At 40.5% G+C, this 21,202-nt stretch overlaps 3 protein-coding genes across 3 annotated transcripts; 2 read left to right on the forward strand and 1 right to left on the reverse strand.

Moving 5' to 3' along the window:
* Positions 1 to 13,323: 13,323 nt before the first annotated feature.
* LOC121760344 (TPR repeat-containing thioredoxin TDX-like) lies at positions 13,324 to 15,581 on the forward strand. The gene is made up of 4 exons (XM_042156027.1): positions 13,324 to 13,462; positions 13,553 to 13,586; positions 14,426 to 14,663; positions 15,016 to 15,581. Exons 1-4 carry the CDS (start codon positions 13,353 to 13,355, stop codon positions 15,339 to 15,341), a joined length of 708 nt encoding a protein of 235 aa, XP_042011961.1. The 5' UTR covers positions 13,324 to 13,352; the 3' UTR covers positions 15,342 to 15,581.
* Positions 15,582 to 15,800: 219 nt separating this feature from the next.
* Positions 15,801 to 16,419, forward strand: LOC121760867 (TPR repeat-containing thioredoxin TDX-like). Its single transcript, XM_042156465.1, has 3 exons — positions 15,801 to 15,814; positions 15,866 to 15,992; positions 16,117 to 16,419. The coding sequence occupies exons 1-3, from the start codon at positions 15,801 to 15,803 to the stop codon at positions 16,417 to 16,419; spliced, it is 444 nt and encodes a 147-aa protein (XP_042012399.1).
* Positions 16,420 to 17,692: 1,273 nt separating this feature from the next.
* LOC121762024 (TPR repeat-containing thioredoxin TDX-like) lies at positions 17,693 to 21,028 on the reverse strand. The gene is made up of 10 exons (XM_042157758.1): positions 20,875 to 21,028; positions 20,753 to 20,786; positions 19,725 to 19,880; positions 19,561 to 19,648; positions 19,385 to 19,465; positions 19,239 to 19,303; positions 19,000 to 19,140; positions 18,816 to 18,920; positions 18,278 to 18,308; positions 17,693 to 18,160 (listed from the first exon to the last, which is right to left on the reverse strand). Exons 1-10 carry the CDS (start codon positions 20,982 to 20,984, stop codon positions 17,835 to 17,837), a joined length of 1,137 nt encoding a protein of 378 aa, XP_042013692.1. The 5' UTR covers positions 20,985 to 21,028; the 3' UTR covers positions 17,693 to 17,834.
* Between the last annotated feature and the right edge of the window lie 174 nt (positions 21,029 to 21,202).

Here is a 21,202-nt window from a genome sequence, read left to right on the forward strand (position 1 = left end):
AAGTCGAGAGCGGAAATTTTCGAACTGCATTCTGATATGTTCGAAAAAACCAAAGCGGATGACGAAATCAGCCACGCGCCGAAGTCAGGATACGTACTGCTCCTACCATCAAGACCACGGTCACGATACCGAGGAGTGCCGAAATTTGGCAGCAGGTATTGATGTTCTTGTGAAAGCAGGGACGTTAAAAAAATACCAAAGCAAGCTGCCGAAGAAGAATAAGAAACAGAGAGGTGCGAACTGCGCTCCTCAGGATCCTAAAAGGCAACAGGATCCCGAAGACGATGACGAGCCGCAATATGACGGAGTAATCCAGACCATTGACGCTCTCCCAGCCGGGAAGACTAAGTCGTCCCTAAAAGCAGAACGCAGAGGCGTCAATCGAGAGGAGCCTATGCATAAAAGGCTGAAGAAGGAAGAAGTAATCACGTTTTCAGATGCAGATCCCGTCCCGGCCATTTCTCCTCATCAAGACGCGATTGTCATTCAGGCCGGAGTGGCAAACAAACTGATCCACAGAGTGTTTGTGGATACAGGAGCGTCGGTTAGCATTCTTTTTAAAGAATGTTTTGATAAACTGGAAGTGGATCCAGCTCGGCTCAGTCCGGCCCCACTTCCTCTGAAAAGTTTCGCCCAGGAAGACACCCGCCCCGAAGGTACTATCAGCCTTCCGATTACGGTGGGACGAGCGCCTACTAGCTCCAGTACGATGATCGAGTTTTTTGTGGTAAAAGCTCGGTCCCCGTATAACATCATCCTGGGAAGAGACTGGCTCAACACAGTTCGGGCCATTTGCTCTACTTATCACCTCACAATCAAGATCCCCACTAAAGGAGGGATTGCAGTCATCCGAGGTGATCAAAAGAGAGCAAAAGAATGTTTGCAGATTGCGCTTAAAAGTGCCGAGCAATCAGATCGGCACCATCAAGCATAGCAATCACAGCAGCCGGAGTCAGAGGCAGGAGAAATGACCGAAGTCACACCGGAGCCGAACTCGATGACAGTTCAGTTATACGAAGATGATCCATCCAGAACGGTCAAGATCGGTTTCGCGGGAACACCTCTGCTCCGGGAAAAGACCATCCAGCTCCTCAAAGAGTACAAAGATGTCTTTGCGTGGTCTCCGTTGGACATGACCGGAGTGTCTTCCGAGGTAATTACACATCGGTTAAATATTGATCCCTCAGTCCGGCCTATAAAACAGAAGCAAAGACTCTTTGCGGCAGAAAGAAATCAAGTCATCCATGACGAAGTCCGCCAATTACTGAAAGCGGATGTATTATTCGAAGTAAAATATCCTTCGTGGGTGGCCAATCCTGTGATGATCAAGAAAAAAGAAGGATGGCGGATGTGCATAGATTTTACCGATCTAAATAAGCACTGTCCTAAAGATTGCTACCCCCCTTCCGAACATAGATAAAAAAGTAGAAGCTTTGATAGGCTTCGAAATTTTCTGTTTTCTTGATTTGTATAAAGGATACCACCAAGTTTTAATGGATGAGAATGATGCTTCAAAAACGGCTTTCATTACTGACTTCGGCATTTTTGCTTATAAAAAGATGCCATTCGGTTTAAAGAATGCCGGAGCCACATATCAAAGGATGGTAGACAAGCTATTTCGGCACCTGATCGGAAAAGAGGTTGAAGTCTATGTTGACGACATAGTTGTTAAAAGTAGAAGCACTTCGGATTACGAAGACAATCTCAAATCAACTCTCGACGTGCTCAAAAAAGCCAACCTCAAACTCAATCCCCAAAAATGTACCTTTTTGGTAGATTCGGGAAAGTTTCTGGGTTGTTGGGTTTCAAAGGACGGACTCAAGGCAAATCCCCTAAAGGTTCAAGTTGTTCAGAACATGGCAATGCCGAAGTCCATACATGATGTGCAAAGGCTAACTGGATGTCTAGCCGCACTGAATAGATTCCTTTCCCAAGCAGCCGAAAAGCAACTGCCGTTCTTCAATGTTTTGAAGAAGGCACCAAAGTTTGAGTGGGGAGCCGAACAGAAAAAGGCTTTTGACGAACTCAAAAGTTATTTAGCCGAACTCCCTATTCTCTCTGCTCCAACAGATGCCGAAGTGATATTCTTATATTTAGCGGCATCAGATCAAACCATTAGCGCGGTACTTGTACGAGAAGAAGGCCTAAAGCAGCGTCCTATCTACTTTACAAGCCGAGCATTAAGAGGTCCCGAAACAAGGTATCAACCTCTGGAAAAAATTGCTCTGGCATTAGTAAATGCAGCAAGGAGACTGCGGCCATATTTCTATGCTCACAAGGTATGCGTCTTAACCGATCTTCCACTTCGGCAAGTTTTGACTAAGCCTGAAGCATCAGGCAGAATTGCCAAGTGGGCCATAGAGTTGGGAGAACATTCAATAGAATATCTACCTCGGAAAGCCATCAAGGGACAAGCCTTGGCAGATTTTTTGGTAGAGGCAAAGTTCGATCAAGCAATCCCTATTATTGCCGAACAGAAAAGCCCTACCAATGATGAACCAACACAGCCCCAGGAACCCGAAGTAGAGCCGCCGGACTGTTGGATTGGATTCGTAGATGGAGCTTCGAATAAGACGGGAAGTGGAGCTGGTATTCTACTTATCGCTCCCGACGGACACGAGGTAACTTATTCACTTCGGTTCTTATTCCCAACCACTAATAACGAAGCCGAATACGAAGCCCTTCTTGCCGGACTTCGGTTAGCGCAAAGTCTATTTATCAAATCTCTCAAAATCCATTGTGATTCACAAGTCATAGTGAATCACATGTTGGGTACAAGTGAAGCCCGAGATGAAAGGATGAAAAAATACTTGGACAAAGCGCAAAGCATTAGCCGAAGTTTCTCTTATTTTTGGATAATCCGCATTCCCAGAGCGGAAAATGGCCGAGCAGATACTTTAAGCAAGTTAGCCTCATATCCGAGCTCAAAAGTGGAGGAATTACCGCACAGAAGCATTGATGATGCTGAGGTACTTTCAGTAACCAGCTCGCCGAACTGGATGACGCCAATATCAAAGTATCTAGATCAAGGACAACTGCCCGAGGATAAGAGAGAAGCTCGGAAAATCACATGCCGAGCACTTCGGTATGAACTTCATGAAGGAGTCCTATATAGAAAGTCCTACCTTCAACCGTTATTGCGATGTGTAGGACCAGAAGAGACGGACTACATCCTTAGAGAAGTTCATGAAGGATCGTGCGGCAGCCACATCGGAGCTAGAGCTTTAGCTAAAAAAGTTCTGAGATGGGGATATTATTGGCCAACTTTGGTACAAGAAGCAGTACAGCTCGTGAAGAAATGTACGAAGTGCCAAATCCATGCAAATATCCCAAGGATGCCGCAGACCGATCTATGTGCTATGCAAAGCCCTTGGCCTTTTATGCAATGGGGCATAGACATAGTAGGACCACTACCACAAGCTCCTCGGCAAATGAAATTCTTGATCGTTGCCGTGGACTACTTCACAAAGTGGGTGGAGGCTGAACCATTAGCTACGATAACGAGCTCGAAGGCATTGGATTTTGTTTGGAAGAACATAGTTTGCCGATTTGGCATACCCCATATCCTCATTTCGGATAATGGGACTCAGTTCACCGACAAGACATTCAAGAATTGGTGCCAAGAGTTGAATATTCAACAGCGGTTCACTTCGGTCTCTCACCCACAAGCAAACGGACAAACGGAAGTAACAAACCGTATTTTGGTGAAAGGATTAAAAGCTCGGTTAGAACAAGCCAAAGGACAATGGGTAGAAAATCTTCCTCAAGTCCTATGGTCTTACCGAACTACACCAAAAACCTCCAACGGTGAAACTCCGTACAGTCTAGTGTACGGCACTGAAGCCGTAATTCCGGTTGAGATCGGCATACCCAGCCCCCGAACACTCAATTTCTCAACAGAACTGAATGATGACGGACTGAGAGCCGAACTAGATCTTGCCGAAGAAAGAAGAGAACTGGCCTGCATAAAAGCAGCCAAGTACAAGGAGCAAGTAACCCGGTATTATAACCAAAGGGTGAAAAAGCTGCAGTTTCAAGTGGGAGATCTCGTATTGAGAAACAATGAAGTAAGCCGAGCAGAAAAGCTGGGCAAACTTGAACCCACATGGGAAGGTCCGTATCGGGTGTCAGAAGTCCTGGGAAAAGGGTCTTATAAATTGACTCACATGTCAGGAGAACAAGCTGAATGTGCCATCAATACGAGATCTCCCACTTGAAACTGCAGCTTTTTCACCCTTTGGTTATAATACCGGGTTACTTGCTCCTTGTACTTGGCTGCTTTTATGCAGGCCAGTTCTCTTCTTTCTTCGGCAAGATCTAGTTCGGCTCTCAGTCCGTCATCATTCAGTTCTGTTGAGAAATTGAGTGTTCGGGGGCTGGGTATGCCGATCTCAACCGGAATTACGGCTTCAGTGCCGTACACTAGACTGTACGGAGTTTCACCGTTGGAGGTTTTTGGTGTAGTTCGGTAAGACCATAGGACTTGAGGAAGATTTTCTACCCATTGTCCTTTGGCTTGTTCTAACCGAGCTTTTAATCCTTTCACCAAAATACGGTTTGTTACTTCCGTTTGTCCGTTTGCTTGTGGGTGAGAGACCGAAGTGAACCGCTGTTGAATATTCAACTCTTGGCACCAATTCTTGAATGTCTTGTCGGTGAACTGAGTCCCATTATCCGAAATGAGGATATGGGGTATGCCAAATCGGCAAACTATGTTCTTCCAAACAAAATCCAATGCCTTCGAGCTCGTTATCGTAGCTAATGGTTCAGCCTCCACCCACTTTGTGAAGTAGTCCACGTCAACGATCAAGAATTTCATTTGCCGAGGAGCTTGTGGTAGTGGTCCTACTATGTCTATGCCCCATTGCATAAAAGGCCAAGGGCTTTGCATAGCACATAGATCGGTCTGCGGCATCCTTGGGATATTTGCATGGATTTGGCACTTCGTACATTTCTTCACGAGCTGTACTGCTTCTTGTACCAAAGTTGGCCAATAATATCCCCATCTCAGAACTTTTTTAGCTAAAGCTCTAGCTCCGATGTGGCTGCCGCACGATCCTTCATGAACTTCTCTAAGGATGTAGTCCGTCTCTTCTGGTCCTACACATCGCAATAACGGTTGAAGGTAGGACTTTCTATATAGGACTCCTTCATGAAGTTCATACCGAAGTGCTCGGCATGTGATTTTCCGAGCTTCTCTCTTATCCTCGGGCAGTTGTCCTTGATCTAGATACTTTGATATTGGCGTCATCCAGTTCGGCGAGCTGGTTACTGAAAGTACCTCAGCATCATCAATGCTTCTGTGCGGTAATTCCTCCACTTTTGAGCTCGGATATGAGGCTAACTTGCTTAAAGTATCTGCTCGGCCATTTTCCGCTCTGGGAATGCGGATTATCCAAAAATAAGAGAAACTTCGGCTAATGCTTTGCGCTTTGTCCAAGTATTTTTTCATCCTTTCATCTCGGGCTTCACTTGTACCCAACATGTGATTCACTATGACTTGTGAATCACAATGGATTTTGAGAGATTTGATAAATAGACTTTGCGCTAACCGAAGTCCGGCAAGAAGGGCTTCGTATTCGGCTTCGTTATTAGTGGTTGGGAATAAGAACCGAAGTGAATAAGTTACCTCGTGTCCGTCGGGAGCGATAAGTAGAATACCAGCTCCACTTCCCGTCTTATTCGAAGCTCCATCTACGAATCCAATCCAACAGTCCGGCGGCTCTACTTCGGGTTCCTGGGGCTGTGTTGGTTCATCATTGGTAGGGCTTTTCTGTTCGGCAATAATAGGGATTGCTTGATCGAACTTTGCCTCTACCAGAAAATCTGCCAAGGCTTGTCCCTTGATGGCTTTCCGAGGTAGATATTCTATTGAATGTTCTCCCAACTCTATGGCCCACTTGGCAATTCTGCCTGATGCTTCAGGCTTAGTCAAAACTTGCCGAAGTGGAAGATCGGTTAAGACGCATACCTTGTGAGCATAGAAATATGGCCGCAGTCTCCTTGCTGCATTTACTAATGCCAGAGCAATTTTTTCCAGAGGTTGATACCTTGTTTCGGGACCTCTTAATGCTCGGCTTGTAAAGTAGATAGGACGCTGCTTTAGGCCTTCTTCTCGTACAAGTACCGCGCTAATGGTTTGATCTGATGCCGCTAAATATAAGAATATCACTTCGGCATCTGTTGGAGCAGAGAGAATAGGGAGTTCGGCTAAATAACTTTTGAGTTCGTCAAAAGCCTTTTTCTGTTCGGCTCCCCACTCAAACTTTGGTGCCTTCTTCAAAACATTGAAGAACGGCAGTTGCTTTTCGGCTGCTTGGGAAAGGAATCTATTCAGTGCGGCTAGACATCCAGTTAGCCTTTGCACATCATGTATGGACTTCGGCATTGCCATGTTCTGAACAACTTGAACCTTTAGGGGATTTGCCTTGAGTCCGTCCTTTGAAACCCAACAACCCAGAAACTTTCCCGAATCTACCAAAAAGGTACATTTTTGGGGATTGAGTTTGAGGTTGGCTTTTTTGAGCACGTCGAGAGTTGATTTGAGATTGTCTTCGTAATCCGAAGTGCTTCTACTTTTAACAACTATGTCGTCAACATAGACTTCAACCTCTTTTCCGATCAGGTGCCGAAATAGCTTGTCTACCATCCTTTGATATGTGGCTCCGGCATTCTTTAAACCGAATGGCATCTTTTTATAAGCAAAAATGCCGAAGTCAGTAATGAAAGCCGTTTTTGAAGCATCATTCTCATCCATTAAAACTTGGTGGTATCCTTTATACAAATCAAGAAAACAGAAAATTTCGAAGCCTATCAAAGCTTCTACTTTTTTATCTATGTTCGGAAGGGGGTAGCAATCTTTAGGACAGTGCTTATTTAGATCGGTAAAATCTATGCACATCCGCCATCCTTCTTTTTTCTTGATCATCACAGGATTGGCCACCCACGAAGGATATTTTACTTCGAATAATACATCCGCTTTCAGTAATTGGCGGACTTCGTCATGGATGACTTGATTTCTTTCTGCCGCAAAGAGTCTTTGCTTCTGTTTTATAGGCCGGACTGAGGGATCAATATTTAACCGATGTGTAATTACCTCGGAAGACACTCCGGTCATGTCCAACGGAGACCACGCAAAGACATCTTTGTACTCTTTGAGGAGCTGGATGGTCTTTTCCCGGAGCAGAGGTGTTCCCGCGAAACCGATCTTGACCGTTCTGGATGGATCATCTTCGTATAACTGAACTGTCATCGAGTTCGGCTCCGGTGTGACTTCGGTCATTTCTCCTGCCTCTGACTCCGGCTGCTGTGATTGCTATGCTTGATGGTGCCGATCTGATTGCTCGGCACTTTTAAGCGCAATCTGCAAACATTCTTTTGCTCTCTTTTGATCACCTCGGATGACTGCAATCCCTCCTTTAGTGGGGATCTTGATTGTGAGGTGATAAGTAGAGCAAATGGCCCGAACTGTGTTGAGCCAGTCTCTTCCCAGGATGATGTTATACGGGGACCGAGCTTTTACCACAAAAAACTCGATCATCGTACTGGAGCTAGTAGGCGCTCGTCCCACCGTAATCGGAAGGCTGATAGTACCTTCGGGGCGGGTGTCTTCCTGGGCGAAACTTTTCAGAGGAAGTGGGGCCGGACTGAGCCGAGCTGGATCCACTTCCAGTTTATCAAAACATTCTTTAAAAAGAATGCTAACCGACGCTCCTGTATCCACAAACACTCTGTGGATCAGTTTGTTTGCCACTCCGGCCTGAATGACAATCGCGTCTTGATGAGGAGAAATGGCCGGGACGGGATCTGCATCTGAAAACGTGATTACTTCCTCCTTCTTCAGCCTTTTATGCATAGGCTCCTCTCGATTGACGCCTCTGCGTTCTGCTTTTAGGGACGACTTAGTCTTCCCGGCTGGGAGAGCGTCAATGGTCTGGATTACTCCGTCATATTGCGGCTCGTCATCGTCTTCGGGATCCTGTTGCCTTTTAGGATCCTGAGGAGCGCAGTTCGCACCTCTCTGTATCTTATTCTTCTTCGGCAGCTTGCTTAGGTATTTTTTTAACGTCCCTGCTTTCACAAGAACATCAATACCTGCTGCCAAATTTCGGCACTCCTCGGTATCGTGACCGTGGTCTTGATGGTAGGAGCAGTACGTATCCTGACTTCGGCGCGTGGCTGATTTCGTCATCCGCTTTGGTTTTTCGAACATATCAGAATGCAGTTCGAAAATTTCCGCTCTCGACTTGTTCAATGGTACGAACTGAGCGGGCGGTTTCTCAAGATCGAGACGTGGTCCTAATCTGCCTTGTACCGGTGCCCTTTGAATTCTTTCAAAAGGAGTTCGGCGAGGAAGCCCCTGATCGCTATGATCGGGCTTCTTTTTGTCTCCTCTGGATGAGCTGTCTAAAGACCGTTTTCGACGGTCTGCCTCATCGGCACGAGAAAACTGGTCCGCAATGTCCCACATCTCTTGAGCTGTTTGCGGACTGCACTCAACGAGCTTTCTGTAGAGAGCTCCGGGCAGAATTCCATTTTGGAATGCCGAAATGACAAGTAGATCATTGAGATCATCTACTTGTAGGCATTCCTTGTGGAATCTCGTCATGAAGTCGCTAATTTTTTCATCGCGACCTTGACGTATAGAAAGCAGCTGAGCCGAAGTGATTCGGGCTTCCGCTTTCTGGAAGAATCTCCTGTGAAAAGCATCCATTAGATCTCTGTAAGATCTAATGCTCCCTTGAGGGAGGCTGTCAAACCACCTTCTTGCGTTCCCGATAAGCAGCTCGGGAAACAGCTTACACATGTGAACCTCATTGAGACCTTGGTTCGCCATATTATACTGATAGCGTCCCAGGAAATCATGAGGATCCACTAACCCGTCATAAGTCATTGACGGAGTTCGGTAATTCTGTGGCAATGGAGTTCTGGTGATATCATCCGAGAATGGAGTCTTCAGCGCTCCATACATAGCGAATCCGACATCTCTCCGGTATGGTGGAGATGGAGTTCTCCTGTGATTTCGGTAACAAGGAGGAGAAGGAACATGTCGGTGGTGAGGATTCTTTCTCCTGGAAGGTGCGACACTACTGCGGTAGTGACTTTCATGTCTGGAGGGGGAGGGAGAATCCGCTGTTTTCTTCTCCGGCTTCTGGCTCTTTTGCAGGAATGTTAGGAACTCATCCTGCTTCTCAGCCAAGAACAACTTGACAGCCTCATTCAAAGCGAGCTGCTGGGGAGGCTCGGTGCGATGACTTTTTGAGTGGTTTGTTCCTTCACCGTGAGAACTGGAGGCAGATTTCTCCCGAGGCTGTTTTCCAGACCTATGGACTGGACTAGCTTCCTCACCTTCATCACGGACGGAAGTATGGGTATTATGTGATCTGGTACGCATTTTTTTTTGGTAGAAAAGGATCAAAAACTCGCTTTTATCACAGTTTTGGTTCTCTGTTTCCCACAGACGGCGCCAGTGATGATGTGGCGAATTTTTGATGGGAATAAATGCAAGTAATAAATGATCACAACACGGGAAATTACGTGGTTCGATTTACTGAGGTAAATCTACGTCCACGGGAAGAAGAGAGGGCAAATTTGTATTGCTTGGTCTCGCTTACAGATTACAATACTGATTTGCTATAAGATTCAGGATCTAGAGAGCTTAACCCTGGTCTATCTGATCTAAGTTCTATTTATACATTCGAACTAAGATCGTGGTTTGCAGCCCTGGTAGTGGGGTTGATAACTGCTTAATACCACTAAATAGATCGTGGGTGTAATGGAGGTCGTGGAGATCCTGCATGGGTCCACTATCTCCTTGTTCGGTCGAATACTGAGACCGAACTGCTGAACTTTGCCGATCAGCTTTTGCCGATCTGAGAGTTGAGCTCGATTGGTCGGCTTTTACCGAGCTATAGGCTGTGACCGGACTCTTTGGTTGTGCCGAACTGATATCAGCTTTTGCCGATCTGAGAGTTGAGCTCGATTGGTCGACTTTTACCGAGCTATAGGCTATGACCGAACTCTTTGGTTGTGCCGAACTGATACTCTTTCTTGGGTTTTGGGCTGATGGGCCGTCACTGCTATTGGGCTCGCAATTATTGTTTAGTTGTTTAGTCCGTATCCCATCACCCAGCATTGCTTTTTCCAGCCCTCGTATTCTGTATTCTACTACCCCGTGTGGGTTGATCTATACAAAAAATCACACAATAATCTTCTTAAAAGGTGAGGTTTTTACCCTTGAAAGCATAAACAAGTCACGCGTACCTGTAAAGCTGCATCAGCATCTCGTATCGCAGCATTTGGTTTCTTCAATCTGATAAAGACAGTCGCTGAAGAAGAGAACATTGATATAGTTATCCGGACAAATCGGGCAATATGAAATACGAGTTTTTTGAGCTACTCACTTTCTGTGGAGGATCATTGTCCGGCTCCACAATGCCTGAATTATCCAACTCAACGTCAGATTCAACAATGTCGTCTCATTGGTGTATCGCGCTTCCTTGAATCAAATGGCTTTATATCCTCATTGCTCTGCATCAGGTCTTATGTCATCAGTGAGTATAAATAACAGTAATAATGTCAGGTCGTGCATATAGTAAACAACCGAGGTAATAATGTTAAAGGTGTGGCCCTTCCAAAATTATCAGAAAATTGTTCCTTCTGATGTTACCATGTAGCTTGCAGTAGCAGAAATACACAAACAAACCTCGCTAAGAACATCAACGACAAAAGTTAAAAAGTGCAAAACAAACCTAAAGATGCTAGCATTCACGAAACGAATAGCGATTAAATGATATGCGAAACATGTTCATTTATGAAGAGTAAGGCTCGGTCCTCCAGCATCCAACGTCCAACGCTGCTAAACTTGCTAATAAGTAATTTTTTCATGTACTTTACACGTGGCCCTTCCACGTTGTCACCAACTTGAAACGAGCCAATATATAAACCTTGCGCCATTTCAGATCAATGATGGATGGGAATATAACTACTGCTCAATTTGTCACCAATGAAATATACATAACAAATTGGAAGTCATTAACGATGAAAGCATAGAGACAGTGTCAACAATGGATAACATCAAAGAGTTCATTCGACTTTCGATTTTCACAAGTGAAAACACCATCAATCCCAATTCTTAATGACATTCTTTTGCAACAAGATCCAAACCATCAAAAACCAGACAATGATAAATCAATGCAGTTAGTTCATTCCATTTCAAGTTGGCAACATCAAAGCTTAAAAAACAATTAAATCAGACTTACTCCAAGATCCAACCACACAACTCAACATCCAAAATCCACAAACAAGTTTCCATTTTTAAACATAAAACACACACAATCAAGAAGTATCCTTTCGAATCAACGTGATTAACTACAGCTTCATCAATGCATGAAAACAAAAAAGGAAGCTCATGAATGTATATCACCGATCCTCTAAACGCCGGAATTGGAGCTCCCAAACTGAAACAAAAACAAAAGAAAAACAATGAAACCCTTAAAACTTCCTCAATTTACAGCAAAATTAATGTTGATAACCAAAAAAGTTTGCACCTTTGCAGAAAATTCTTGAAAAATGCAAGAGATGGAGTGTGCAAGACATGTGGATTTAGTTCGTAGCACTCCACAAAACCCTTCAAAGCCTGAATCTTTTCCGCCTCCATTTTCTCTCTTTAGCTTGCTTGAGTTCACTCTGAATATTTGAGAATCTCTTTCTCCTTCAAAATGATTATAGATTCTACATATGCCTCGTTTTATAAGTGTTGGCACAAAACGGGTCTTCGGGTTGTCCGCAATCGGGCCGGGTTTGGAATAGATTCTATATGTGCTCAAGTTTCTTTTATCGGTGGATTTGAATTATAAAACTTGATAATTTTAAGTTGTGGGTCGCCTAGGGTCCAGTTTACCCTTTAGATATAAAATTAATACTTTTATTATCTTTTTAATTAAAAATTATTATACTTTAATTTTATTATTTAGATATAAATCATGATAAAGTTTTAATCATGTAATATCACGTTGTAATTGTGTAATATCATGTTTAGATCGTTATCATGTCGTGTCAAGTTAAATTGTAAATTACTAACGTTAACGATACAATTTTCGACATGACACGAAAATTTGACACAAACACACACAAAATCAATGGGTTGAGACTCAATAAGGACCGGTGATTTTAGATTAGGTTAGGATTGGCTTTATTGGGTTTGATCGATATCAGATAGACCCAATAATGACCTAATTCGTATGATTTACCAACTAAGCGCATATAATTTTATATTGTTAATTCTAACCCTCAAATTTGATGGAGTACTATATTATTTTCTTCTTGGGATATAATTGGTTACTACTCCAGCATATAATGTAACTTGTAAGATAGTCTAACATGCCGAATAAAAAAGTAAAATATCAATATATTTTACTTGATAAAATAGACAAGTCATTACTAATATATTGTTGGGTTTTTTTTCAAGAAATGATGTTCCCATAATAAATACTTCCTCAGTCTAATAAGAATATGCACTTTTTTTTTCTTTTAGTCAATCAGAATATGCACTTTCTAAATTTTGAAATTCTTGTCTCTTCAATGGGACGAGACTCATCCACTTAATCGGAGTAATACTTTAATTACATTTCCTTTCTAACTCCCTCTTATTTTATCAATTATGCATTAAAACTCGTGTCCAACTAAAAATGCATATTCTTGTAGGACAGGGAGAGTTATCTATTTGTAGAATCAACTGGCAAGACATCTCTCCTTAAATTAAAAAAATCAAGGAAAGTTAAATTTACATTTCAGATTTGTGGGTCTTTGAAGATCATAGTATTAATTTTGTGTAAAATTCCTATCAAACTCAAGAGAAAATACTAATAATTATTGATAGTAGCATTCATTTTGTGGAAAATCTCTATAAAATTCAAGAGATCATAGTAATAAATATTGATAATAGTATTAATTTTGTGGAAAATCTCTATCAAACTCAAGCGAATAATAATTTTGTAGGAGTAATAATTATTGATAATAAGAATTCTTCCCTTTTTGTTGCAAAACTTAAAATCTATACAACGTTTTTCTGATTATAAGACTACTACATTCTTTAAACAATTCAGTAATACAACAATGTTTAACACACAAAAAACAGAACATAAAAATTCATACTAATATACACAAAGCCCAAAGGTATAACACAAGCTGAAACTGGAATTGTTTTTATCTTGCACTTCATTTTTTTTACCCGATGGCCCGATTGCGGACAACCCGAAGACCCGTTTTATGCCAACTGGAGCATATTTAGAATCTATGCATTTTGAAGGAGAAAAAGATTCTCACAAACTCAAGCAAGCTAAGGAGAGAAAATGGAGGCGGAAAGGATTCAGGAATTGAAGGGTTTGGTGGATTTCTGCAAACTGAACCCACATGTCTTACACACTCCAACTCTTGCATTTTTCAAGAACTTTCTACAAAGGTGCTAACTTTTTTGGTTGTCCACTTTAATTTTTCTGTAAATTGAGGAATTGTTTAAGGGTTTCATTGTTTTCTTTTGTTTTTGTTTCAGTTTTGGAGCTCGATTTCCGGCGATTGGAGGATCGGTGAGCTAGATTCATGAGCTTCCTTTTTTTTGTTATTTCTGTATTGATGAAGCTGTAGTTGATCAAGCTCATTCGAAAGAATACTTTTTGATTGTGTGTGTTTTAAGTTTTAAAAATGGAAACTTGTTTTTGGATTTTGGATGTTAAGTTATGTGGTTGGATTGGATCTTGGAGTAAGTTTGGTTTAAATTTATTTTTTTGAGGTTTGATGTTAGATGAATTGAAACATTGAATTTCCAACTTGAAATGCAATGAACTCTTTAATGTTATTAAGAGTAGGGTTTGATGGTGTTTTCACTTGCGAAAATCAGAAGTCGAATGAACTCTTTAATGTTATCCAATGTTGACACCATATCTTCCAATTTGTTGAACATATGTATTTCATTGGTGATAAATTGAGCAGTAGTTATATTCTTATTGAATTATTAGATTGGAAATGGCACGAGGTTTATATATGTACTGGCTCGATATTTATGTTGGTGACAACGTGGAAGAACCACGTGTAAAGTACATGAAAAAATTATCATATTAGCGAGCTAAGCAGCGTGTGATGCTGGAAGACTGAGTCTTACTCTTAATAAATGAACATGTTTCGTGTATCATTTAATATCTCTATTGGAATCGTGATTGCTAGTATCTTTAGTTGCAGTTTTTAACGTTTGTCGTTGATGATCTTTGTTTATGTGTTTCTGCCATTGGAAGATACACGGTAACATCAGAGAGTAACGATTTTCTGACAAATTTGGAAGGCCACATTTTAACATTATTGCCTCGGTTGTTTCCTATATGCATGACCTGTGGTTATTTTATATTCACTGATGACGTAAAACCTGATGCAGAGCAATGACGGTGATGACCATGAAGATAAAAAGCCGTTTGCTTCAAGGAAGCGTGATGCACCAATGGAGGATACCTTAAATAAGGACATTGTTGAATCTGACGCTGAGTTAGATAAGTCAGACATTGTGGAGCCTGGCAATGATCCTCCACGGAAACTGGGTTGTGTTGAAGTAACCGAAGATGATCAAGAAGCTGATCAGTTATCGAAAGCAAAAGCTCTGGAAGCACTCGCTGAAGGTATGCAGTTTATGGAATTCATTTTTAAATCTCATTGCATGATGCTGAAGCTGCTTCTCATTACATAACTATTGTCTAATATTTTTCATTTTAAGTAATTATGTTTCAACTATTGATTAATGAATATGTGTTCTTCTCAGTAGTTATATTCTCATACTGATTCGTTTATATCTTGTTTCTTCGTATACTCATCTGCGACTTAACTTACGCATACAATAAAAGTTGGTCTGAATGAATTGTATTAAGTTCCGTTATTCAATTTTTCTTACGGCCTAAAACTCAAACTCTTTAGTGTTCTTAGACTCTTAGCCTTGATACGTGTCTTAGTCAATTTCGTTACGTTTGCTTGCAGGAGAAGTCATCCTGATTCATTCTGGTAGCGACTTGGATGAGAAACTCGATGCTGCTTCAAAGGCATCTCGGCTTTCAGTTCTCTACTTCACCGCAACATGGTGTGGGCCCTGCCTTTATGTCGGCCCTGTTTTCACTAGCTTGGCGGCTAAATACCCGAAAGTCGTTTTCTTGAAAGTGGACATCGACAAGGCTAGACAGGTTGCTTTTGAATGGGACATTAGTAGCATCCCGACCTTCTTCTTCATCAGAAATGGTGAGGAGGTGGATCAGCTCGTCACCGTGGACAAAAACGCGCTCGAGCAGAAGATTGCTCAGCATGCTTGATTGATTGTGTTGGAACAACTATCTACATTTGATCTATAGAACTACATTTTTTGGAACTGTGCATTACAAATAATTCTCCTTTGTTATTTATGTTCGGATATTACATGTGAGTTGTCTCACGTTATAAATGTGAAGGAAAAAAAAGAGATCAATTACATACCGAGTGAGCCACTCTTTTTTTTGTATTACCAATTAATTTTCGAATGGAACCTCATAAAAGTCCGGCTAGTCTTCCTTTAATGTGGATCGAAGCTTAATTGAGAAACTACCAAAACAAAGAAACTTAATTGTCGAGTCTGATGTTGAATTGAATGATTCAGATGTTGTGGAGTCTCGAGGTATGGCTAAAGTGATGTTGGGCTTGTAGGAAGAAGCTGCAAGAGATTTGCATATGGCAAGAAAGTTCGATTGTGACTAGGAGCCTACTGTGATGAAGAAGGTGATTTGCTTAATCTAGCAATGTTTTTCCAAAGGTTATGAAGGTGAAAATACTGTAAAAACAGTGCTGCTTGTAACCTTTTCAGGTTGAATAGAATCGCAAGAAGATTGCAGAACACCGCCAAAAAATACGAAAGGCTTCACATAGCAAGGGAGCAGAGAAAGGCTGAATTTGCTTCACTGTTAAACAATGGTACGCTTACTGGTTTTCGCGTTACAATTCAGTACTTTCGCAAGAAGAAAATTGCATAAAAAAAGGTTCCAGTTCTGATTTCTGAAGTTGGTTTATTTGACAAAGTTGTGTTACAGGGTAAGCGATCCGTGTCGAATCTGCTAGGGACCTGATCACCTGAAGGTCAAGCTGAATGCTGCTGCAAAGACGTCTCGCCTTGAAATAGTCTACTTCACTGCAACATGGTGCGGCCCCTGCGTCCACATTGGTCTGACATACACAAAACTAGCTTCAAAATACCCCAAGTCAGTGTTCCTGAAAGTCGACATTGATGAGGCGCGCGAGGCAGCAGCAAAGTGGCAAATCGAAAGCATCCCGAGTTACTACCTGTGGAAAGATGGAAGAGTGGTGGATGAAGAGCTCCAGATGAGGATGAACTCACTTGATAAGATTATTCCTGAACATTAATTGATAATTAATTTTTAACATAAATTAAAATAGACAATAAAAAGTTACTAACGGTCTAAGTTCTAAATTTCACCACGAATTAATGTTATCAAGCCTTTTTACTAGTGTTGGCTGTATTTGGTTTTCTTGTATTTTAAAAAACACTGGTCTAAGAAATGAAGTTACTGGTTTAATCCTAACTCTCAAATTTTGATATTTTTATTATCTTCTTGGGATCTAATTAGTTAGTAGTATAACGTAAATTCAACCTAATTTGTAAAATAGTCTAACATGCCGAATAAAAGGTAAAATACTCCATTAATGTCTTTTACTTGATAAAAATAGGCATGTTATTAATAATGTATTGTTGTATTTTCTTTTTAAAATGTTGTTCATAATATAAGTATATCTTGTTTGTTGGTAAAATTAATTGGTAAGACATCTCTCCTAGAATAAAAAAAATCAAGGAAAGTTTTATTTACATTTGTGGTTTATGAGTGTTTGAAGAGAGAGAGAGACGATGTAGTTTTCAATTGGAAATGTTGCCCGCGTCATCAACTCCAACTAACTTTTAAAAAGTAGTGCCTCTGCAGTACGGCGTCGTTATTGGCAACTTATTTCTTTCAAAGAGTTAAAAAAAATAATGAACAATTTGATGAACATAATTTTTTATAAGTAAATGTAGTATTCCAAATTTTGTTTAATTTAGAGCACAATACTACCTTACTTAAAGGGAAATGTTGAAATGAATTGAAGGAAAAATCAACCAAATCCTAGTGAGCATGGGTGGTTCCAATTTAACAGAATCACCCATATCCCATCACTTTTGTTGGCACATTCAGCTCGAAGGCAATACTACAATCTGACACGAACATATATGAAGTTAATCGAACATAAACACGCAATTTTTGGATTTGGGTCCTTAGAGGGTCGACCCAATAAGAACCCGATAATATCGGGTTGGGTTTGGGTTACCCGTTAAGAAATAATTTTTTTTAAAATTATTTTTATAAATAAAAAAATAAACTTTAATTTTATTATTTTGATTTAAATCATGATAAATTTTTAATCATATTGTAACATGTTTTAATTGTGTGATATTATGATATAATCGTTATCGTGTCGTATCAAGCTAAATTATGTGCTCCTTCTGTCCCATAATAGATGTCACATTTTTCTTTTTAGTTTGTCCCACAAAAGATGTCACATTTTTTTGGAAAAAATTCTCTCTCACATTAATATAAATATACTATTTTCTCTCTCACATTAAAGAATGAAAAGTATTTGTAATGGATTGTTCAAAAATGTAGTTCTATAGGTCAAATGTAGATAGTTCCAACACATTCAATTACCCTAAAAGGGGATGTCAAGATTGTTAAAAGGGAAGAAAAACCACTCTGTATTTTCTCTTCTAAACATCGAGAAATCAAGATTCATCAAGCATGCTGAGCAATCTTCTGCTCGAGCGCCTTTTTGTCTGCCCCGACGAGCTGATCCACCTCCTTACCATTTCGGACGAAGAAGAAGGCCGGGACGCTACTGATGTTCCATTCAGCAGCTGCATCTCTAGCCTCATCGATGTCCACTTTCAAGAAAACAACTTTCGGGTATTTACCAGCCAAGCTCGTGAAAACGGGGGAGACATGACGGCAGGGCCCACACCATGTTGCAGTGAAGTAGAGAACTGAAAGCCGAGATGTCTTTGAAGCAGCATTGAGTTTCTCTTTCAACTCGCTGCCAGAATGAATCGGGATGATTTCTCCTGCAAGCATACGTGACGAAATGGAGAAGACACGTGTTAAGACTTACTATAACAACTTGAAACGAGAGTATTGGACAATAGTTGTGTGAGTATTGGACAATAGTTGTGTGAATATACCACGTGTTAAAACAGAAGCAGCTTCGGCATCCTGCAATAGGACATATATATAAAAAAGGAATTACTCATTCAGAACTAAGGCTCCATTCGGTATCATGGAATTCGGCTTGAGGAATTGGAATAGGAGCTTTCAATTCCAAATCCAATGTTTGAATTTAGAATTGAATTACAATTCCAATTTCTCCCAATGCCACAATTTGAATTAAGTAAATAATTGAAATAGTTATAAAATCGGTCACCTTCACACACTGCACACACAATGCACACATAATGCAGTCACACTTCATATCAATTCCTCCAAATTCAATTCCATATACTATCATTTTTACGGAATAAAGGATTTGGAATTGAATTATAATACAATCCCCAAGAGAATTTGATGAATGAAATCGAGGAAATATATGTCAGGTTTTTTGTTTAGATATAACTCGAGGAATGTAGCATATTTAATACTCGCTTGTGTAGAAAAATCCATTGAAGTTTTTGGGGTGGTCGAAAACTATCAAATGCTAAAATAACCAAAAAGGTTAGGACTCACTTGACGCCTCTTCCTCTCAAGCTCGACTCGTCTTAATTCCTTCTCTTTACGCAGGCGTTCATATTTCCGGTTGTGCTCTTCAATTTTCTTTGCATTGGGTTCAACCTGAAAAGTTTTAAGTAAAAATCATATAAGGCAACTCCAGTTTAAAATTGAAGCCAAAAAACTAGAAAGTGATGTTTACCTTCTTGAGCGCTAGTCCTATCTCCTCATCAAAATCCAACTTTGATGCCACGTGCAAATCACGAGCAGCCTCTTCCCACGAGCCCAACATTGCTTTTGCCAGTCCTCGTGCTTTGTATCCTTTTGCCGAGTCTGGGTTGATCTATACAAAAAATCGCAGGAATAAATCAATAATCTTCTTAAAAGGTGAGGTTTTTTACCCTTGAAAGCATAACAAGTCAAGCTCAAAGTCACGCTTACCTGTAAAGCAGCATCAGCATCTCGTATCGCAGCATTTGGTTTCTTCAATTTGATAAAGATACTCGCTGAAGAAGAGAACATTGATATAGTTATTAAACACGACATCTCCTACGAAAATCTCTACAGTTCACAAGCATGAGAGTTACCTCGATTTCCATATAATATTGCCGAGTTTGGATTCAACATGATTGCCTCGGTTAGGTAATCTATGGCCTCACTTAACTTTCCTGAATTGGTAGAATAGAATTTGCAACAGTTATTCTCCTAGAAAATAGGCTATCGACAAAAAAATAGTAGTAAAAGAATTCCATAAATGGCATACCATCAGCGATTGCTTCCATAGCTTTTGCTTTCGATAGTTGAGCAGCTTCTTGATTTTCTTCAGTTACTTCAACGGAAGGGTCCCCCATCTGCAATAATAAAGTAATCCAGTGTGTAAAAGGGAAAAATCGGGCAATATGAAATCGGAGTTTTTGAGCTACCCACTTTTTGTGGAGGATCATTGTCAGGCTCCACAATGTCTGAATTATCCAACTCAACGTCAGATTCAACAATGTCGTCATTTGAGATATCCTTCATTGGTACATCGCGCTTCCTAGTATCAAATGGCTTTTTATCCTCATGGTCCTCACCGTCTTTGCTCTGTATCAGGTCTTACGTCATCAGTGAATATAAAATAACTAAAGGTCGTGCATATAGGAAACAACCGAGGCAATAATGATAAAATGTAGCCTTCCAAACTTGTCTGAAAATCTCTCTGATGTTACCGTGTAGCTTTCAATAGCAAAAATACACAAACAAACCCCACAGAGATCATCAGCGACAAAAGTTAAAAACTGAAAAACAAAGCCCATGAACCTAAAGATGCTAGCAATCACGAGACGAATAGAGATTAAATGATACACAAAATATGTTCATTTATGAAGAGTTAGACTCAGCATCAACAGCGTCACACGCTGTTTAGCTCGCTAATATGACACGTGGCTCTTCCACATTGTCGCCAACTTAAAATCAAGTTAGTATATAAACATCATGCCATTTCCGATCAATTGATGATAAGGAATCTAACTACTGCTCAATTTGTCACCAATGAAATACATATGGTAAGATATTTAACAGATTGGAAGTGACCAATGATGAAAGCATAGAGACAGTGTCAACAATGGTTAACATTAAATAGTTCATTCGACTTCCGATTTTCGCAAGTGAAAACACCATCAATCCCTATTCTTAATGACATTCTTTTGCAACTAGTTCCAAATTATCAAAGCCATACATGATAAATTAATGCAATTCAACTTTTCAATCCATCTAACATCAAACCTCAAAAAAGCAATTAAACCAAACTTACTACACGATCCAACCACACGACTCAGCATCAAAAACCCACAAAAAAAATTTCATTTTTAAACTTAAAACACACACAATCAAGAATATTCTTTCAAATGGGCTTAATTAACTACAGCTTCATCAATACAGAAAAACAAAAAAGGATGCTCATGAATCTAGCTCACCGATCCTCCAAACGCCGGAATTCGAGCTCCCAAACTGAAACAAACAACAAAATAACAATTAAACCCATAAACACTTCCTCAATTTACAACAAAATTAAAGTTGAAAACCAAAAAGTTTGCACCTTTGCAGAAAATTCTTGAAAAATGCAAGAGATGGAGTGTTTAACACATGGGGGTTTTGTTTGCAGTACTCCACAAAACCCCTCAATTCTTGAATCTTTTCCGCCTCCATTTTCTCTCCTTCGCTTGCTTGCTTGCGTTTACTTTGAGTGAGGATCTTTTTCTCCTTTAAAATTCTTAAATTCTAGAATAAATTCTCCAGTTCTAGAACTATTCACAAAATGGGTCTTCGGGTCGTCCGCAAACGGGTCAGGCTTTGCACAATTTTTGTTTAATTAGTACTAGTAATTATTTTAATTTAAAAAGATAATGTATTTTCTTAGATTTATT

This window comes from Salvia splendens, chromosome 13 (genome assembly GCF_004379255.2).
Source record: "Salvia splendens isolate huo1 chromosome 13, SspV2, whole genome shotgun sequence".
Lineage (NCBI taxonomy): Eukaryota > Viridiplantae > Streptophyta > Magnoliopsida > Lamiales > Lamiaceae > Salvia > Salvia splendens.